Source organism: Panthera onca, chromosome D2, assembly GCF_046562875.1.
Source record: "Panthera onca isolate mPanOnc1 chromosome D2, mPanOnc1 haplotype 2, whole genome shotgun sequence".
Classification (NCBI taxonomy): domain Eukaryota; kingdom Metazoa; phylum Chordata; class Mammalia; order Carnivora; family Felidae; genus Panthera; species Panthera onca.
Window position 1 is genome coordinate 37,451,836 of NC_138349.1, and position 20,437 is coordinate 37,472,272.

General features: G+C 41.4%; 1 protein-coding gene across 6 annotated transcripts in view; it reads left to right on the plus strand.

The window, feature by feature from the left end:
- The window catches only part of PANK1 (pantothenate kinase 1), a 101,430-nt gene extending 81,342 nt beyond the window's left edge, over window positions 1–20,088 (plus strand). For all 6 annotated transcript variants that reach the window (XM_078434578.2, XM_078434579.2, XM_078434576.2 and 3 more), the window contains 5 exons: window positions 4,761–5,014; window positions 9,946–10,122; window positions 10,638–10,761; window positions 14,993–15,118; window positions 18,608–20,088. In XM_078434578.2, the coding sequence (XP_078290704.1) occupies window positions 4,761–5,014; window positions 9,946–10,122; window positions 10,638–10,761; window positions 14,993–15,118; window positions 18,608–18,667 (741 nt within the window). In that variant the 3' untranslated portion in view covers window positions 18,668–20,088. The remainder of the gene's footprint in view (window positions 1–4,760; window positions 5,015–9,945; window positions 10,123–10,637; window positions 10,762–14,992; window positions 15,119–18,607) is intronic.
- The last annotated feature ends 349 nt before the right edge of the window (window positions 20,089–20,437 follow it).

Genomic DNA, 20,437 nt, shown 5'->3' on the forward strand with positions numbered 1-20,437 from the left:
TCACGCCCACAACCCTGGGATCATGACCTGAGCTGAAATCAAGAGGCGGATGCTCAACCAACTGAGCCACCCAGGCGCCCCTCATTTGATTCTTGAAGATAATAGCTCTATGAGTTAGATAGGGCAGGTGCTATTAGGGAGAGTATGTGACCTTATTGAACATCTGTACTCACTGTTCTGGGGTCATGGGCTCATCCCAGCTCTTCAGCTCCTAATACTGTGTGGTCCAAGGCCCAGCAGCATCAACATCACCTGGGATATTGTTAGAAATACAGTCAGAATCCCTGGGAGTGGAGCCCAATGGTCTGTGTTTCAACAAACCCTCCTAGTGATTCTGATGGGTCCTATAGTTTGAGAATCCCACCGCACCCATACGCTTGCTCGGGTGACTTTAGTACTGGGCAAACAATGTGAGTTCATCATAGTTGTAAGTTTGAAAGTTTTTTCTACTCTACCTCTTCCCCTACTTGCTAGCCTTGGGATCCGGGATAGGTCACTTAACAGCTGACCCCTGGTGATGCGTTTCATCTGCAAAATGAGTAATAATAATAATAATAATAATAATAATAGCTTCCCTGCCTCAAGTCCTACGGATGAGATCATACAATTTTTTTACTAGCTTCCATTATTTACACAGAGTTTGAGTCTTAGGACAAGCTTAGGTTTGTTGCTTTTATATTTGGGGAGTAGTTTAAGCTTAATTATTTAGGAATTGGCAGAAGCCATACTTTCTGAAAGTGGTGAGGAGACTTACAAGCAGTGGGGTGCTGGGGCCAGTTCCTACCGGCTTAAGAGAGCTCATTGTGTGCATGTCTTCTCAACTCTGTGTTAGTGACATCATGTTGGGAGCTTGAAATTAGCCATTGTGGGGGCGATTATGCCACAGAAATTGGTAAATGCTATAAAACAGGGCTTTTGCTCCCAGAGAGCTGGTTGTTAAACATTTACCAGCACATCTTGGTTACAAGATGATGTTCACATTAGTTATAGCTTCATCTGTGTGTTTGCTGGATCTGATGTTTCAGATCTATCATCATTTAAGACCCATTATAGAGATGAGCATTAGAATATATATAAAGTTAGTAGGATAGAAGTCAGAATCAGCCCACAGAAATGTTTGGTTGGCCTGCAATATTTTTAAAAAGTTAATTCGCTGTCAGATAATTTATTACACTGAGCCCCCTTTACCATAGGGCAACAATGGGCTACAGGCGAATTGTAAATATGTGTATATTGTTCTGTGTGCAACAATCCCCATCATCCTGTTACTTTACATCCACTCTAGGGCTTCACTCTTCATGTTTTCTTACTGTCTCCTGTAGGTATTTGCATTTGTTACCCCTGATATAAAAAAAAAAACTAAATGTGTTTTTTGGAGAATGAGTGTTTTTCCATAGCTAGGATCTGAACGTGCTGTTTTAGGCTTTCCACAAAGTTATATAGTTGTATTTACAAAGTAGAAAGTCTGGGGAGTAATTCCCATCTTGTTCTGAATTTCAGTTGGTCTGTTTGAATATCCAAGTAAGGACTTGGCCCATTGCTTAACACTTGGGAGCCTGGACTTTTTCCTGGATGGTGAAGACTTTTGAGGGAGGTCTCTACAGGTCTCCGAAAGTGACTAATTTCTGTTTCCCAGTTTGGGGATGCATGACCTGGGCTTTGGAAATATCCACCCCTCAGTAAAATGTATAGCAGAGATGTTTATTCGCTGCTAGCACTTTATTTGAAAATTTTTTTAATGTTTATTTATTTATTTTGAGAGAGAGAGAGAGAGAAGGAGTGATGGGAGGTGGGGGGCAGAGGGAGAGGGAGAGAAAGAACCCCAAGCAGGCTCAGCACCGTCAGCAAGGAGCCTGACACAGGGCTCAAACCCACAAACCATGAAATCATGACCTGAGCCGAAATCAAGAGTTGGACACTTAACCGACTGAGCCACCCAGGCGCCCCGAAAATGATTTTGATGGGAAAAATGAGATAACGATGTTTTCTTTCAGATCAAAGTTTGTATGTGCTTAGTTTATTTGCCTTGAGGTTTTTCTTTTTCCACAGCATAAAAGCTGTACCACACCATGTCTCTACGTTTGTGATGTTGGCTCTGGGCATGGCTGTCAATATGGTTGATGGACCTCTGATTAATTTTTAAGCAGGTTAACCTATGGTCCCAAGACTGGCTGATGAAATTGATACTTTTCAGTTTGGTTTGACCCAAGAAGCACTAACTTTCCCTGTCCCATTGAAAAAAATGTTTATTAAACAATTACGATGGGACAGGCCTTTGAGCGCTGAGCTCAGGGGCACCTGATGAACCATAAACAAAGCCCGGATGTGGTTAATGCTCTAAGCGGAAGAGCATGGGGTTTCATATGTGTCATACAATCTTTTCAGGTCTGCAGGTAGTTTTCTACCTAAAGTATTACCCCCTTAAAACGTATATGATTACTTGCATCACACCCCAAGTTTTCACTTGGTAAAAAAAGGAAATGTTTGGAATCATGTATGAGATAGGTTTACTTTATCAGCAAGTGTCATTTAGGATGATTGTTTCTGGGGACCTCCTTTCTACTTGTTGGATGATATGCTGCCCAATTCATGAATCATCGAACAAAGCCAATTAGATCTTTAAATTAAAAAAAAAAAACAACAGAATAATTCTTTGTATAAGAAAACTTGTACCACCTTGCTGGTAACCTGTTCAAACTAATTCTGCTCTATAGGTATAGATTTAGTGGGTTTTGTTGAATGGGAAAATTCAGATGGGTGATATGAAGTCAAAAGTTTTCTTCCAGCTGCTAACTTTTATAATGAAAACGATGCCTTTCTGGCAAAATATCTAAGTACAGCACTTGTATAGGTTGTTTCCAGATCCCAGAAGTACTTTGCATTGTGGAGACAAGAGAAGAACAGGGAGTCACTGGGAGCTGTTTGCTAGCTGTATCACCGAAGGAAAGTTATTTAAGCTCCGGGAGCCTTAATCATAAAGGATAAAATACCTACTTTTGGGTTCCCTGAGAATTAAATGATCTACTACAAGTTCTTAGCATGTAATACACAATAAACACTAGCTATTATTTTCTTAAAGATTTTTTTAATCTTTATTTCTTGTTCTTTTTGAGAGAGAGAGAAAGACAGTGAAGTCCGTGAACCTGTGACCTGAGCCGAAGTTGGACGCTCAACCGACTGAGCCATCCACGCAGCCCCCCAAAGATATATATATTTTTTAATTTAAGTTAGACCTGCCAAATTATCTTCTTTCATTAGTTCAGTGTCATATTGATGATTTTTAGATTTTCTTTTTTCTTTTTTTTTTAGTCCATAGGAAATGATCCTCAACTCATGTTGATGATTAATAGATTTTTTCTTTCTTTCTTTCTTTCTTTCTTTCTTTCTTTCTTTCTTTCCTTCTTTCTTTCCTTCTTTCCTTCTTTCCTTCTTTCTTTCTTTCTTTTTTTGTCCATGCGAAATTATCCTCAACTGAGACATATGGACCAGCAATAATACGACTCTTGGGGGCTATGAATTAAACTTTTGAGGATGCAAAGGAGCCATTCTCCCCTAAGCCTGCCCCACAGCCAACTCATTCCCATTTTCTTTTTTCCCCCTGTACCTGGGAGAATGGGAGTTTTTGTCTCAGAGGAGCATGAAAAGGCACTTTAGGACCACCTCCACTGTTAATAAAATAGCCAACATCTTTTGAGCCTTTTGTGCATATATTATTATCATGAAAGCTCTACAACAACACTGTACAGTGGATATCATCCCCATTTTACAGAGAAGCAGCCTGAGGCTTGACAAGTTAAATAACTTGCCCCACATCCCTCAGTTAAGTGTTAGAGCTAGAATTCAAAGCCAGGTCTATCTAAACTCCAAAGCCCAGGCCTGGGAAAAGGAGAGCTGGATTTCCAAGGCTCAGAGGTGTTTGTCTCCAGCTCCGAGGCTCGCCGTGCCTCCCTAAGGACCTCATCATGTCAAAGGAGTGTGGGATTCTCTCTGCTCTCAGAACATTCTCACTCTCTGCCCTGCAGGGGAGCCCCGGTCTTAGCGATGCGCTCTGTTCGTTTCCTGTGGCTGCTGTAACAAATTATCCCAAACGTAGTGGCTTAAGACAACAGAAATGGATTCAGTCATAGTTCTGGAGGCCACAGGACCCAAATCAAGGTGATGGCAGGACCACACTTCCCTTAGAGGCTCTCGGGCAGATTCTGTTCCTTGCCTCTTCCAGCTTCTGGTGGCCGTTGGCATTTGTTGGCCTGTAGTGCAGTACTCCAATCTCTGCCTCTGTCTTCACCTGGCCTTCTCCTCTGGCCATCGGCTCTTTACTGTGTGTCTCATAAGGAAACTCGGCAGTGGACTCAGAGTCCACTCAGATAATACAGGATGTTCTCTTCATCTCAGGATCCTTAACTGAATAACATCTGCAAAGACCCTTTTTCAAAATCAGGTAACAGTCACAGGCTCTAAAAATTAGGACATGAACATACCTTTCAGGGCCCACCAGTTCAACCCATGACACATGCTACTGGATGCTTTCCCGGAAGGCAGGCAATTTCCTGTCCCTCATTTCCCACTCTGGGCAGACACGATGTCCGGCAAAGGTGCTTCTCTGGCAGAATGACTAATTACAACCAGATTGCACAACTCAGTGTTTCAAAAATATTGTCATGCTTTTACTGTTAATAACACATTTTAAGTCCAGCCAAAAGCCTACGGGGCTTCCCCGGAAGTGGTCATAGCCTCTCTCATGAGGTTTTGTTCTCTTTCAGATTGCTGACCTGCAGCTCCATAAACTGGATGAACTGGACTGTCTGATTCAGGGCCTGCTTTACGTCGACTCCATTGGCTTCAATGGCAAGCCAGAATGTTACTATTTTGAAAATCCCACAAATCCTGAATTGTGTCAAAAAAAGCCGTACTGCCTTGATAACCCATACCCTATGTTGCTGGTGAACATGGGCTCGGGTGTCAGCATCCTAGCAGTGTACTCCAAGGACAACTATAAAAGAGTTACAGGGACCAGGTAAACATGGTTTCTACTAGAAGAACCTTTCTGTACTTAAATCCAGGCGTCTCTCTTGAAGATCAGTTTGTAAAAAGATTCTTTGTACTGAGTACGTTTTTAAAAGAAGGATCTTACGCTCCTCAGCCAACCAGAAAGGATTTATTGCATGATATGTTAAAATAGCAGAAGGATGCTTTATATAAAGGTGAATAAAACACAGTCCTTACCCTGCTGGAAACTGGTCAGGTTGAGGGAAGGATTAGCACACACCAAACTGAAGGCAGTCCATGTTAAGTGCCAAATGAATGGCAGGGACAATAAGAGAGTAGAATCCAGAAGAAAGGATGCTTGGGATGGTCAGGGAGGGCTTCGAAAGAAACCTTCTCTTGGAATTTCCTTGGTGCCTGGCACAGGATGCGTGGCTTGAAATAAATCACCACTGCAACCAGTGAAGCAAACTGGGTTTACAAAAAATGGTTTTTTTTTACCCTGAGTTAAATGTTCCAGCTGAAAGCCAGAATGGTTGGCACAGGGCACAGGGACTCTGCAAGTGCAACTGACGGGAAGACAGTGCCGCAGCTGCACTTGGGCGGGGTGCCTTGCTTTTAGTGCGCGCACACGCCCAAGGGCAGTTGTGCCCAGCTTCCTGTTCGTAGTGATTCAACAGGGGCAAAAGAATCCAGTGTCAGAAATCTCTGAGAAATGCTAGCGTAAACAAAATCTAGGAAGTTTTTCTTACTTCTAAGTGAAGGATTCGGTGTGAAGTGTTTCTCCCACCAATGGGAGCACAGAACCCGTTTTTGGAGGAATAACTTAAGGAACCCGTGCCAGGTGGAATGCATGGTTTTGTACATGGTATCAAACCCGTCGTTGTTAATAGATGAAGATACCGTGGAACTTCTCTGGGCCTCAGTGCCCTTGTTTGTGCCACAAAGGGGGTTGTTTCTTAGGTCGTTTCTATGGGCATTTCTAGTGCTGAAATCCTCCACTATTCCTTCCCCATTAGGAGAAGAGCACAGTTTTTCGGGCGTATTTCTGCCCTGTGATGGGTCCGCATTAGTCAGTGTGATTCACCACTGGGGAAGGGAAGATTTAGTCCTCCAGGAGACTTGGGCAATGTCTGGAGACATTTTTTTTTTTTTGGTTGTCATAATCGGATGTGGGGTGTGACTGGCATCTAGTGGCTAGAGGCCAGGGACACCGCTAAATATCCTACAAAGCACAGGGAAGCCCCCAACAACAAAAAAGTACTGAACCGCAAAAGTCAATAGTACTGCTGTTGAGGAACCTTGGCATGTGCGTGCGCACACACACACATACACACACACACACACACACACACACACACACACACACACTCCGACTGAATCCTGCTTGTGTTCAGAATATCAAATGTTAATTGCTACTCGGCACACATTTTCTCAGTGAGCGTACAGAACTAAGCTTCCTTGCTCACAGAAGAATCACAGCTGTCCCACGACTGTATTAGGACTGTCACGAGTGTCAAAGACAAGTGAATATTTCGGCCAAGCTGGTTTTACCTTAGAGAGTGATCTCCTAATACAAGTACAGTTTTGAAGAAACTACAGACTTCTTCCCAGAAGGAGTCCTTGATTGGTAGGAGCTAGTCCCAAGGTAACAAGCTAAATAAACACTTTTCCTCAGTTAGAGATATTTATAATTTCGTTGATTAACACTTAGCAAATTCATGCATCACAATCACAATTAATTCTATTTTCTCAAACTTGGAAGTTCCAGGAATCTAGATCATCTTCTTGAACAGCTGCTAATGAGCTAATTGTGGTGTTTGGCTTCTATTACATGTGTAATCATGCTCATGAATTCCCATTCTTGGTAAATGCCCATGAATGACCGGTGTGTTGCAACCATCAACAGACCCTGTCTGGATATCCAAGTTACTCTGCAAATGCTTTTCAACCAGTAGTTTTGGAAACATGCTATAGCCGACTGAAGGTTCATAGAGAGCCCTTTCGAGGGCTGCCACAAGTAGGGGAAGGAAAGGAAACATCAGTTCTGTGGGCTGCAGCTCCTCCTTGGCCAACCAGAGTTGTTCTGCCAAAGGCTTCCAAGTTACAAAAACACCGATATAAACTATTATGGTCGGCAACGAACGTCAGTTTGTAAAACACACTTTGGGAATCACTGATCTAAGCAAATGGCTTCAGCTTTAAGTTTACTACTGCTATCGTGAACTGGTGGCTATAACTCCAGGTTTTTGTGATTATGTTATACTCTATTTTCTCAAACATTTTTATTTTTAGGAAGCCACATCATTACAGGAGATCAGTTTCTTTTAAGCATATGACTTTATTATTTTTTTTTAATTTTATTTTTTATTTTTTTAAATGTACATCCAAATTAGTTAGCATATAGTACTTTATTATTTTTTTAATGTTTATTTTTGAGAGAGAGACAGAGAGACAGAGAGAGGGGAGGGGCAGAGAGAGGGAAACACAGAATCCGAAGCAGGCTCCAGGCTCTGAGCGGTCAGCACAGAGCCGGACATGGGGCTCAAACTCACAAACTGCGAGATCATGACCTGAGCCGAAGTCGGACGCTAACCTGACTGAGCCACCCAGGCGCCCCTTAAGCATACGATTTTAAATGGTTCGTTTCATGTTATGTGTAATTTTATCGCATCCTAGATGAGGTAGTGACCCCTTTTTTGTTCTATTGACGCTACTCCAATTTTATTGTAGAAGCTAAAGAAAAAAGAGGACTTTACAGCTGACATTGTTGGAATGTGCAGATTATTAAAAGGGGAACGTAAAGAATTTTGGAACTTAGGTGGAAGCAATAGCGCAGCTCATCTCATTGTTCTGGAATCTATTTTAAGGGCACAAGCCCTCAGTAATTGAAGGTTTCTTCTCCTTTTCCCTAAAATCCCTCACTACAAGGTTGTTGGTTTTTGGAAAAAAAAAAAAAAAATGATGATGATGCTATTCGACAGCTGCTCCCTGGCAGTGTGTTTTTGTCTCCAGTTTGCTGAGGGTCTTACCGTGTCTATGGAAACAAACTGATGTACCTGATCATGAGCGAGAGAACCACTTTGATTAAATCCTGGTTAGCAGGTTGAGGATATTAATAAAGTGCTCTTCTGCGACTGTGCGTCCTTTCCTCCCATCTGCAGCGTGCCAGCGACGCACATGCATGCTCGCTTTCCCCACGCAGCCCCGATGCTTTGTCTGGAACCACGGGTCATCTTCCAGCCACACAAAGCACTCGTCCATGTCCACTCATACCAACACATCAGTTGACGAATTGCCTTCTTTCTAAGTCCGCCAATGTCTCCGGTTGCCTAGATTGAGAGTAGGTTGTTGACTGCCTTGATTGACAGGAATACCTGATGTTCAAAGAAAGGTTATTAGCATGGATGAAAGCAGCTAGAAGCATGAGAAATGACTTAAAAACATACAGAGACAAATCCAGATGGCACGCAAACCAAAAATTGTCCCCACTAAAATATACTAGTTTTGGAGGGCACACTGAAACCGACAACGTGTGTGCCACACCATGTTAAATGTAAATAAGTTTTCTTAGAGGAAATCCAAATGTCTACTGTGACGGACTTGCCAAGGCAGGGATGTCCATGAGATCTTTATTTCCTCCTGCTACTGCACCTTCAGTGTGGGTAGCTGCCTCTGGTGATGCCTAGCTACATAATTTTCCACAAGGAGCTATCGTTTCAATCAAGTATGTATTTTTGTAAGAATCACTATTTAAGAAATATCACATACAGTTTCCTTTTAGATACAACTTAAAGAACTGTGTGCCTGTGTATAATCTGGCACCTTCTTGTCGACAGTTACTGACAGAAAATATAGTTTCCCCTAAAGTTTCTTGCTTCAAATTTAAATTTAAAATGACCTTCACCTCCACTTGAATTTTCTCTTAGAACTAAAAAGCCAGTACCCAAACACACATGGGCTTCCCAGGGCTAGCAGCTCGGGGAGCTCGAGGACAAAACTGACCTAAGCAATTGGCTCTTCTGCATTTGCTCGTCTACGCGGTAGAGTGAAACCCAGGCCTGGGTCAGTGCCTCTTTCCCTGCCCGGAGGTCACTGGTGATAGCTCCACTCCAAGCCTGCTTCTCTTTCTGTCACGTAACGTTGACATTAAGACGCAACTAAATTCATTCTCAACTACCATAATTAGTTTCTAATTTTGTCTAAAGAGACTATTTTAGAAGACTTTTCCCCAAAACGACTGAAAGCTTCTAAAACATAGCTGAGCGTTGAAACTGTTTTATGACCTTTGTTACCATTTTTGACTACTGGGTCGTAAGTAAAATATTAATAACCTTTTCCAGAGTCTACCAGAAAAAAATCCAGTATGTGAGCCATCAGTGGTTTCCGTTTAGAAATTTCTAAGAAGGTTCAATGAGATTATGTCTGCTAGAGGTCAAGGTAAAAGATAACAGCTTCTGGGCAGGCTGTTCCTCACAGCCCTAGGTCAGTCTGGCTCTGCACTTGTGAACTTCGTGTACACAAGGTTTCTTTTTCCAAGTATTTGTATGAAGCTACATTTTTTTTTTCATAGCAGTCATTTCTCTGGTTATTTGCTGCTTTCAGACCACTTTACATAAGAGAGATCCTGATTCGGCCCCATTTTATAGGTGAGAAGACTCAGATTCTTAGGTTAGTGGCTAGCTGAAGGTCTCACAACGGAAATCAGTGAAAGTCTTTCTCTGGTTTTATTCTTCAATTCAGGGGCAAGTTTTCCTTGGTGTTTCTTTTTAGCCTCTGCCCTTTTTTTTTTTTTTTAATCCAATCTACCCTCAAGCTATTTTGCACCCTCCACAAAATTCAAGTGCCCCTTTGTTTTTCTTCTGTTTTTATTAACCCGTATTAGTGACCTTGTTGTAGTTGGGGACTCGGATGGGCATATCTTAAAGTAAAATTTAAAAATAAACCTTATTGTTCCTTCAGTCTTGGAGGTGGAACATTCCTAGGCCTATGTTGCTTGCTGACTGGTTGTGAGACCTTTGAAGAAGCTCTGGAAATGGCAGCTAAAGGCGACAGCACCAATGTTGATAAGCTGGTGAAGGACATTTACGGAGGAGACTATGAACGATTTGGCCTTCAAGGATCCGCTGTAGCATCAAGGTAGAGACGAAGTAGCTAGGAGCCATAGTGTTTAAACAAGGCAACCTCTCCACCCTGGCCATTCACTTAGTTATTTTTAAAAATGTCAACCCACCAGCCTGGTGCAAGTATCTATGGTTATTGGAGCTCAGACTTGATCTCCCACCCTTTAGAAAGCACTGAGACGTTTAGCCTTTGATGCTTGTGCTTAAAATAGGGCAGCTTTGAAAGAAGGTTCTGGAAAACTGCAACAGTTTCCCCTGTTCCCATTCTTGTCTAATATATCTAGAGAGCATTAAAAAAAAATTTTTTTTCCCATTAATAGCCATGCTACTTTGCCCCTATTTAAAAAAAAAAAAAAAAAAAGGGCAGCCAACCATTCATATCGTAATCCTGTCTGCTTGTAAACCATGGTAGCCAAATCAGGTCATTTGAACTTGAACAGTTATTCATAAGGCTTTCCACAGTACTTTGGTGAAAGCGTGGGACCTGCCTGAGGATGATTTTGAACACTCTCGCTAATATTTCCAACATAGCTTTGGCAACATGATGAGTAAGGAAAAGCGAGATTCCATCAGCAAGGAAGACCTCGCCCGAGCCACACTGGTCACCATCACCAACAACATTGGCTCCATTGCTCGGATGTGTGCGTTGAATGAGGTAAGGCCTTAACCCAGAGAAAGACTTGTGTCATTCCTACACATCATCTTTAGCGGTGCAAAACTGTTGACCCTTACAAAATTGTAGATCCTTGGGAAGCCTGCCCTTTGTCCTAATCACATCTTGTAAAACGTGAGGGGTGTGTTCTGGGAAATGGAAAGGAGCATGTGTCTTATTTTTAAGAGGCACTGGATAATAAATGGTAAGCCATCTAATCATGGAAACCAGGTAAAATTTACCACACCTAGCATAGCCTCTGACCATCATTATCACCACGTACCTACTGAAATGTGAGGGAAAGACTGTGCATCCTTGCAAATAACTGCAGGTAAAGTGTTCCCCTTGCAAGAGTTGATATTCTCTCTGCTTTCAGCTTCTTTACAGTGTTGCCTTGTGGCATGGAGTTCAAGCAGCATTGTACAGGGCTATCAAAGCATAGAGAGCTTGCTACAGCCGAGGCCAGCCAGAGCCCCAGGCAGAAAAAGGGGTGGAGCCGGTGACAGGCAAAGTTTTGGTAACATGATTTGAAACACTGCAGGATTCCTGCAGGAAAACAGAACTCTTTTCCTGAAAGACGAGACCTGTAAAGTAGCAAGGCTCTCACTGAGTTGTGTTAGGAAGACAAGAAAGGGGTTAGGAACACGTAACATGCAACGGGTAATAGAAGTTATATTAAAGAATCACAAGTCGCATCAGTGATAGAGTTCTTAAAAATATAATTTTAATAGAAATACATACAGAAGACGGTCAAATGCTAAGTGTACAGCTTGAATTTTCACACGCCTGTATAACCACCACTCAGATCAAGAAATAGAACATTACAGGTACTGCAGAAACCAGCCCCTGCCCCCTCCTAGTCGAACAGTGGGGTTTTAAACACGGTAAGAGGCGATCTTTATGACGGGTGGTGCCAGCCCGGCCTTTGAGCTCTGGGGTTACAACTTTGAACAGAATATGCCACTGGTCTGTGGCTCAGGGTCACAACTTTTTTAAGTCCCTGTCTGAGTTGGAGTTTAAATGAAAGGCCAGGAGTTTAAATGCAAGGCTGAAATGGAAAGAATGTATTCCAGCCATGTGCCTTTCAAAGTCCACTGCAGTCATGGGACTCATTTTAACAGAGGATTTATTTTTTGACCTTAACCTTTAAAGGGAGTTTTTTCCAGGTAGCCAAACAAAGCCTGACCAATATGTGTGTAGTGGGCTGTCCTCACATACTCACAAAGGTCAGTTGGATGGCAATGTCCCTGCCCCACAGGGTCATAGATGCCCTTTCCCCTGCTTTCCATGCACTTTGAGTGAGCCAGCAGGTCTTTTTACAGAAATCATAATCACTTTAGGGGGAGGTCGACTGGTTTTATTTTTCACTCTTGATCTCAATTTCCTACCATTTATTGTTGGAGTGTAGCAAAAATGGTGGGTTTTTTTTTTTAAGTATGGCCGATGAGAGGAATCACCCACCCGGTGACCTTGGGCAAGGGCTTTATTAGCCGGTGACCTGCCAGCGCAGGCTCCCTGTGGGCACACCACAAAGTGGCAGCAGGGTTTCCTGTCAGAGCCATAGTGTGAGCTCTTCAGTCATTGCTTAGCATGCTGGAGTCACAGAGTGGAGAGCCCTTGAACTCGGCTACTTCATAGAGGGGCACCACGTTTACAGATTCTAAAATATTTTTGCTGTGATTATTGGAATCCTGTAAAATGTTTCTCCATCAACATCAAACTTTTTATTCATATTATTGGATAGAAAATACAAACACATGGGGCACCTGGGTGCCTCGGACCCAGCGTCGGACTTGGGCTCAGGTCATGATCCCATAGTTCGTGAGTTCAAGCCCCCCATCAGGCTTTCTGCTGTCAGCATGGAGGCCGCTTTGGATCCTCTGTCCCCTCTCTCTCTGCCCCTCCCTTGCTCATGCACCCGTGCGCACACATGCTCTCTCTCTCTCTCAAAAATAAACATTAAAAAAAAAAAAAAAAAAAGCACATGACACAGAGTTCTAAAGACACCGAAAGAGTATATGAGGAAGTGAGTAAGTATTTCCACCTGGAAATTTCCATTTCCATCTGGAAATCTTAGCCTTACTAGAGGTAGCCATTGTTCTCCACTTTTGGGGTTTTATTCTATCTTGTATGCAATAAAGGAGAAACATTTCCTTCCAAGGGCAGCAAAAAAAAAACACAACACAGAGTTCTAAAGACACCGAAAGCGTATATGAGGAAGTAAGTATGTTCACCTGGAAATTTCCATTTCCATCTGGAAATGTTAGCCTCACTAGAGGTAGCCATTGTTCTCCACTTTTGGGGTTTTATTCTATCTTGTATGCAATAAAGGAGAAACATTTCCTTCCAAAGGCAGCAAACTCTACAACATTCTTTTTTTTTAACAACACTTTTATTGAGATATAATCTCACTCATACAATTCACACTTTACATATTATTGTATGTCTTACTTTGATTGTTTATCAACTTTTTATTATGAAAATTGATAAGCCTACGTAAAGGAGTCGAATGGTATAAAGAACCTCCGTATATCTATTAACCAGACTCAACAGTTATCAAGACTTTGCCACACACACCTTATCTGTTTTCTTCTTCCTCCTCCCTCTGCTCCTCTCTCCTCCTTTTGTTCCTCCTCTCTGTTTTGCTAAAATATTTAAAAGCAAATACCAGACGTCATATCAGCCTACCTCATATACTTCAATATGCACTTCCGGGAATATTGCCTCTTGCTTTTTTACATGAGAATACATGTGAGTGTTATATCTTTCCTACTGCAATGTTATTTTTATTTTTTATAAATGTTTACTTACTTATTTTGAGGGAGGGAGGGAGAGAGAGCAAGAGAGCCAGCATGCACCTGAGTGGGGGAGGGGCAGAGGGAGAGGGAGAGTCCCAAGCAGGCTCTGTGCTGTCAGCGCAGGCCCAACTCAGGCCCAACTCGGGGCTCAGTCTCACCAACCTTGAGATCATGACCCGAGTAGAAATCAAGAGTCAGATGCTTAACCAACTGAGCCACCCAGGTGCCCTGTCAACATTATTTTTTTAAACTAATTTCCTGAGATTTTCTCTAGTCTTTCTTTCTTTTCTTTTTTTATTCATAGTCATATCTTTGACTTGCTTGGAATTTATTTGAAATGAGGACTGTCCATCAGCTTTTATTGTCATTCTGTTCCTTCTGGCTCATTACCAGCGTAATGCAAGACTGGGGCTTTGGTCAAGTCCCAGTTGGACTTCCTTGTTTTAGGTGAAAAGGCAGAACTCCTAAATTTCATTAAATTTTTCTTTAATCTGAGTTTCCTACTTTGAGTGTTTCTTGTCGCATCTCAGTCTGAGCAGTTTGTAGCTACCATTGTTATTTGTGGAAGCTTATTAAAACCACCTCCCACCCGTCCACCCATGGAAAATTTTCACCGTAATTAATGGGCTCATCAACTTACACTGTCAAAACTGGAGACGGTTAAGAGGCCATGTTCCTAGATCCTGATTATTCCTGATAGACTGAACAGAAAATAATGTCAGCTTCCAAGTCTCTCTTCCATTTGACATAAGTGACCATAGCAACTGACTCTGTGAATGAGTGGTAGTGACCAGCTTTTGCATGGTAGACAGGCTGAGCTCAGTGTTAAGTGTGTGTACAGAATGCAAATCCACATCCATGTCACCAAAGCTATAAGCATATTTTTCTTTTCCATATTTTAACCCACATGCAGACCAAACAGGATAGTCCACCATACATCCTAAGGGTAGAGACTGGGAGTTGTTTCTTTTTGTATTCCTGGTGTTTGGTACAGAGCAAATGGGGCAAACCTGTTGGATGAATAATAATACCATTGCCGTTTTATTTATGAATTGGTTATAATAATAATTTATAGCTGGAATTTGAGGGATTGGAGGAATGCATAAGCAAATTTAGCTGAATTAGACTCCAATTACAATTTTATATGTGTGTGTTGGTAGCTGAATTTCATATCAGACCTAAGTCAATCTAACATAATACCTGCAAACAAGCCCAGTAGAGGTCTCTGCCTCGCCCAACCAGAATCTCACCCTCTCATTCTTGTGGAATGCACTATGACGTTTGTTCAACTTCATCTCGGAAATGCTGAAATAATTTCACTTAAAAAAATTCACTGTTGAAGGTCCTGGGAGCACATGGAGTATGGAACACTGGGTCTTTGCTACATGCTACTTTTATACTATCATTTCATTGTTTTCCTTTAATTTTTTTTCCAGAATATTGACAGAGTTGTGTTTGTTGGGAATTTTCTCAGAATCAATATGATCTCCATGAAACTGCTAGCATATGCAATGGATTTTTGGTCCAAAGGACAGCTAAAAGCTCTGTTTTTGGAACACGAGGTAGGTCAAGTCTACATGGACTTAGTCATCCTGCGTGGAGTGTATTGGGTGTTGTCTAACTTTCGAGTGAGTCCCTCCGTTTTAAAATTGGTCAAATAGAAAGAGTTGCCGTTTAAACTTTGCACTTAGACAAAGGATAAAGAAGAACTATATGTAAAATGGAAGCTTTCTTCTCCAACAATCAGGACTTGTAGTTGGTTAATAATAATTTTAAAAATCAGGTAAAATGGGTAATCATTAAAAAATATCTCTCTACTTTAACCATTTTAATATAAAAAGTATAAATGTTCATGCACTCACAAATTTTTCAGTGTAGGACCAAGGTTTATTTTGAGCATGGATTGGAACTGGAGCGTGGATTTCTGCTGATTGGAACTCTGCTGTTATGCTTTCTGTTTTTTTTAAAGTTTATTTATTTATTTTGAGAAAGAAAGAGAGAGAGAGAATCCCGAGCAGGGTCTGCACTGGCAGCGCAGAGCCCAACTGGAGGCTCGAACCCATGAACCATGAGATCATGATCTGGGCTGAAGTCGGAGGCTTAACCGACTGAGCCACCCAGGCGCCCCTGCTGTTATCCTTTTTTTCATAATCTGCAAGTATTATATAGCTTCTTTGATGTCTGATCTGTGTCTTTAAAATGGATTAAGAAATTAAAGATACTTTTGAAGCAATTTGTTTGCATAATCCTAGATTTTCTCCTCAACCTTTCATATTTGGTATCCACCTACGTAGAGAGGTTTGTGACTGCTTTTTTTCAGTCTTTTTCAAGAATTTAACTGGGGATTCCTGGGTGGCTCAGTTGGTTAAGCATCCAACTTCAGCTCAGGTCACGATCTCACGGTTCATGGGTTCAAGCCCCACGTTGGACTCTGTGCTGACAGCTGGGAGCCTGGAGCCTGCCTTACCTTCTGTGTCTCCCTCTCTCTCTCTGCCCCTCCCCTGCTCACACTCTGTCTCTCTCTCTGTCTCTCTGTCTCTCTCTCTTAAAAATAAACATTAAAAAAAATTTTTTTTGAGAATTTAACTGGATTTTCATAGAAATGTCCATTTATTTTGTACTCTTTTTATTGGTTTAGATGATACATAATTAAATTAGATTACGACATTAACAATAAAAGTGTCCTAAACAAATCTGAGGATAAACACAGCTGACTCTTGGCAAGCAGACAACTCTGCTGGCAGGAACGGAAGTGCCAGGGCTGCTCAGAGCAGCCTGGTGGCCCAGAGAGGCTGGTGTCCCTAGGCGTTAGCAACCTGTTTGCACAGGAAGCGGAGATCAGTTAATTCAGAGTCCCTTATATGGAGTTTCTATAATTCTATACATCAGAGGTTTCTAACAGTAAGCGAGGGACCTCCCCCTCTTTTGCCCACTTCCTCCACCACCACCTTTAAAATCAGTACTTTAAGGGGCGCCTGGGTGGCGCAGTCGGTTAAGTGTCCAACTCTTGATCTTGATCTCTGCTCAGGTCGTGATCTCGCAGTTCACGAGTTTGAGACCTGCATCAGGCTCTGCACTGATGGCAGATGGCATGGAGCCTGCTTGGGATTCTGTCTCTCCTTCTCTCTGCCCCTCCCCTGTTTGTGCTCGCTCTGTCTCTAAATAAATCAACTTAAAAATAAAATAAAATCAGTATTATAGAGAGCGACAGTTTATTTATCACAGGAGGTACCTAATCCCTGGGGTATATTGTAGCAGAAAAAACTTTGAGAGAACCAATATTGCAAACTTGTAATGAATAAGTACTGTGGCATTTTTCTCATCTCCAAACTGAATTATTTATTTGAAAAGTCGCTGATGCATTTATAAGTTACTTACAGTTTTCTAAGCCCGTATTTTGTTTTCTTAAAGCAGCTAAAGCAATAAGAATTTAAATAGGAAAGACTTAAGGCTTAGTGATAGAACTTAATACTAAAGAAAGCCGGTTTTTTTGTTTTTTGTTTTTTCGGCCGACCGATAGCATGGAGTGATAGAACTTTGGGGGAATAGAGTCCGAGAACTTTTACCCCCCTCCCCCTCCAACCAGAGAAGCTCCCTTTTTATCTGCTTGTCTATCGTTTCCACCTAAGGTTTTGTTTGAAAAAGAAGAAAGCACCTCAGCTTTAAAAAGGCAATTAAAATGAAAAAAGAAAACCACTGTTCTAGTTCAGCTAGAGTTGCCATATTTAGTGATTAAAAACACAGGACACAGTTATTTTATCTGGCATTTATCTGTATTTTATCTGGCAACCCTAAGTCCAGATTCTCTTCAACTAAGGCAGAAAACAAACCCTGCAAGCCATCAGGAATTAAAAGCCATCTACAAGGCACATGGGTGTTAGTTGGTGGTAAAATAGGGAGTGAGATCCAACATTTTGGGGAAAGTCATTTATGTAGGTGAAAATGTAGTCACCTGTATTGGTTTGTACAATCCTAGGCCTCTGTGGACTACGGCTTTGCTTTGTTATGCACATATGGTAACTTAGTCTTTATGGCCAATGAAAGTGGGGCGTTTTTATAGTCCCTTGTAAATATCTCTCAGAAAATTCTCTGCGTTCTTAAATTCACTCTGGCTTCGGCAGGCCTTCCTGGAGGACACTGTGGAGAGAGAACTTTTGGGAGGTGCTGGTGAGGTGATTTTCCTGCCCCGCCTCAGGGGTCCTCATTCACTCCTTCTCATTCATTCCACTAGTAGGATTGAGAAGTAGTCAGCTGAGCAGTTAAGAGCACAGCATCTTAACTGACTAGGAGAACTTAGACAATAACTGTACGTCTCCATCTTTGTGTGAGTCTTCGTAAAGTGGGATGATAATAATATTTATCTCATAAAGTTATTGTGAAGATTGAATGAGTAAATTCGTGTAAAGTGCTTAGAACAATTTTTAGCGTAGGAGTGCCTGGGTGGCTTAGTCAGTCGAACATCCAATTTTAGCTCAGGTCATGATCTCACTATTGGTTGGTTCGAGCCCCATGTTGCAATTTGCGCTGACAGTGTGGAGCCTGCTTGGGATTCTTTGTTTCCCTCTCTCTCTGTCCCTCCCCCACTCATACTCTCTCTCTCTCTGTCTCTCTCAAAAATAAATAAACATTTTTTAAAACTTTTTCTAGAAGAACAATTTTGGGGACGCCTGGGTGGTTCAGTTAAGTGTCTGACTTCGACTCAGGTCATGATCTCACCGTTTGTGAGTTCGAGCCCCGCATGGGCCCTGTGCTGACAGGACAGCTCAGAGCCTGGAGCCTGCTTGGATTCTGTGTCTCCCTCTCTCTCTGCCCCTCCCCCACTCGCACTCTGTCTCTCTCTCTCAAAAATAAATAAACATTAAAAAAAAGAAAGAAAAACAGGTATATCTTCTAAATATTATTATTATTGTTCTACTGTGCATGGCAGGGTTCAGGTTTGAAGTTTTTCTCATCTACAACATTAGGGGGCAGCATTCCCAGAATTATGAAAAACAGGAGGTATCTGGCTGTTTAGAGATAACCGTGCACAAGTTTCCCCATTGCTTTTATAGGGTTATTTCGGAGCTGTTGGGGCACTGCTGGAACTGTTCAAGATGACTGATGACCAGTAGTGATGACAGTGGATAGAAGAGCCTTCTGTGAGAACAGAGACCTGAGACCTGTCGCTGGAGGAGGTAGATGTCGCTATGGGACGGAAGCCAAGCCATTATGGCAGATGAACCTGCTGGATTTGTAAATAATTTAAAATCCTTCTAGCTGATCTTTTACTCTTGGGTTTTGAGCTTATGATTCAAAATGGGGAATACAAGAGTTTTTTCTGTATACTGTATTTTTAAAACACACACACACACACACACACACACACACACACACACACACATTTGTGCAGAGAGGCCAAACCTATGAATTTTATGCATTAACCTTGAAAAGTTGTATGAGGTTTAAGAAGGACCCGAAGTGTAAGTGCTGTTTATTTTTCTTCTGGGGTTTACTGATCAGTGTGGTAATTTTAACTTCATTTAGTAATTACTCTAGGAGATCTTACCTTTACTTATATTCATCATGACGTTTCATGATTTGCTGTTGGTTTCAAATGAAACTACAAATCTGGCATGCTTTACTGTGAAAACTATTTTGTTTGTTTGTTTCTTTACCTTTTTTTTGTCTTGTTTTTTTTCTGTTTGAATGTCTTATGGAGAAAGAGAGTCCTTCCCCCTGTTTCTGTCGTCAGATGACTCCCTCTCCTCTCCAATACCTTTCTTTAATGTAATTGTTTGTACCAATGAAGGGGCTGATCAGCTCACTAAGAGTGAAGCACGAGATCGAAAGCGTTCATGAATTTTATGAGTCAGGCAAAAGTTGAAAATGATATACAATGAATATACAGTGTTTTGTTGGATTTACTTTACGTTAGGTTATATTAAATTGTGTTCTCTGATGAACTGTCCTCATTCATACCCACCATATGAGTGGCAGCAAATCCTTATGCAGGACATTAGAACTTCCCGGGTGAAGTCTCCCAGTAGATTAACCGTTCACATTGGGAGATGGGGGAGAAGTCATGGGTTGACGTGTCAGGTAATAACACCTATTTGTTTTGTACACGTATGTACATAGGAGCTTTGTAACAAGCCATCTTAAATAATAATTTTTTGATTTGAAGTATTTCAAACTGAAAACTGCATTTCAATCTCAGTTTCTAATATTAAAAAAATCATGGTACTGATCTATCTATACATATATTTTTTCTTTTTTGAAAGATGTCATTGGCACCGATGGGTAACTTTCAAATGAGAGTCTTGTACAAATATTGAAACGCATGAGGTCTAATGACTTAGAACTGATTAATCTTTTGAACTGAGCATATTGTTGAAAGGGATCTTTGCAGGCACTATGATTACTCCGTGGTGAATCTTTCCTTCTCTGCCTCCTGAGCACCATCTTTAATTGCCATATCTTCACGTCTTGGAGAACTCGATGTTAACTGAAGTATTCACTTGTCTGGTTGAAATAAAGCCTGTTTCTGTTGTGATGTGTTTAGTGTATATGTTATTTTCATTTCTTAATCTTCATGTTCATATTATCTGCTTTTGTGCCATAAAATGAGTGTGTGTTGTATTTTAGCTACTCTTCATCTCATAATTTGAGGCTTTCACATAAGGGTGTCTTCAGTTGAAGCTTATAGCTCTAAGCAGGGATTTTTTTAAAATAGCTTTATTGTTCTTATACAACTGATTCATTGCCAGAATATCATTACTATCTTTGGCAGTTCCCCCTCCCCCCAAATTTCAACATTTGGTCATCACAAATACATCTTATCAACTTCCACCTGGCTTTAAAAAATTCAAGCAACCAAGATGTTCTTGAAAAAGATAAATGTA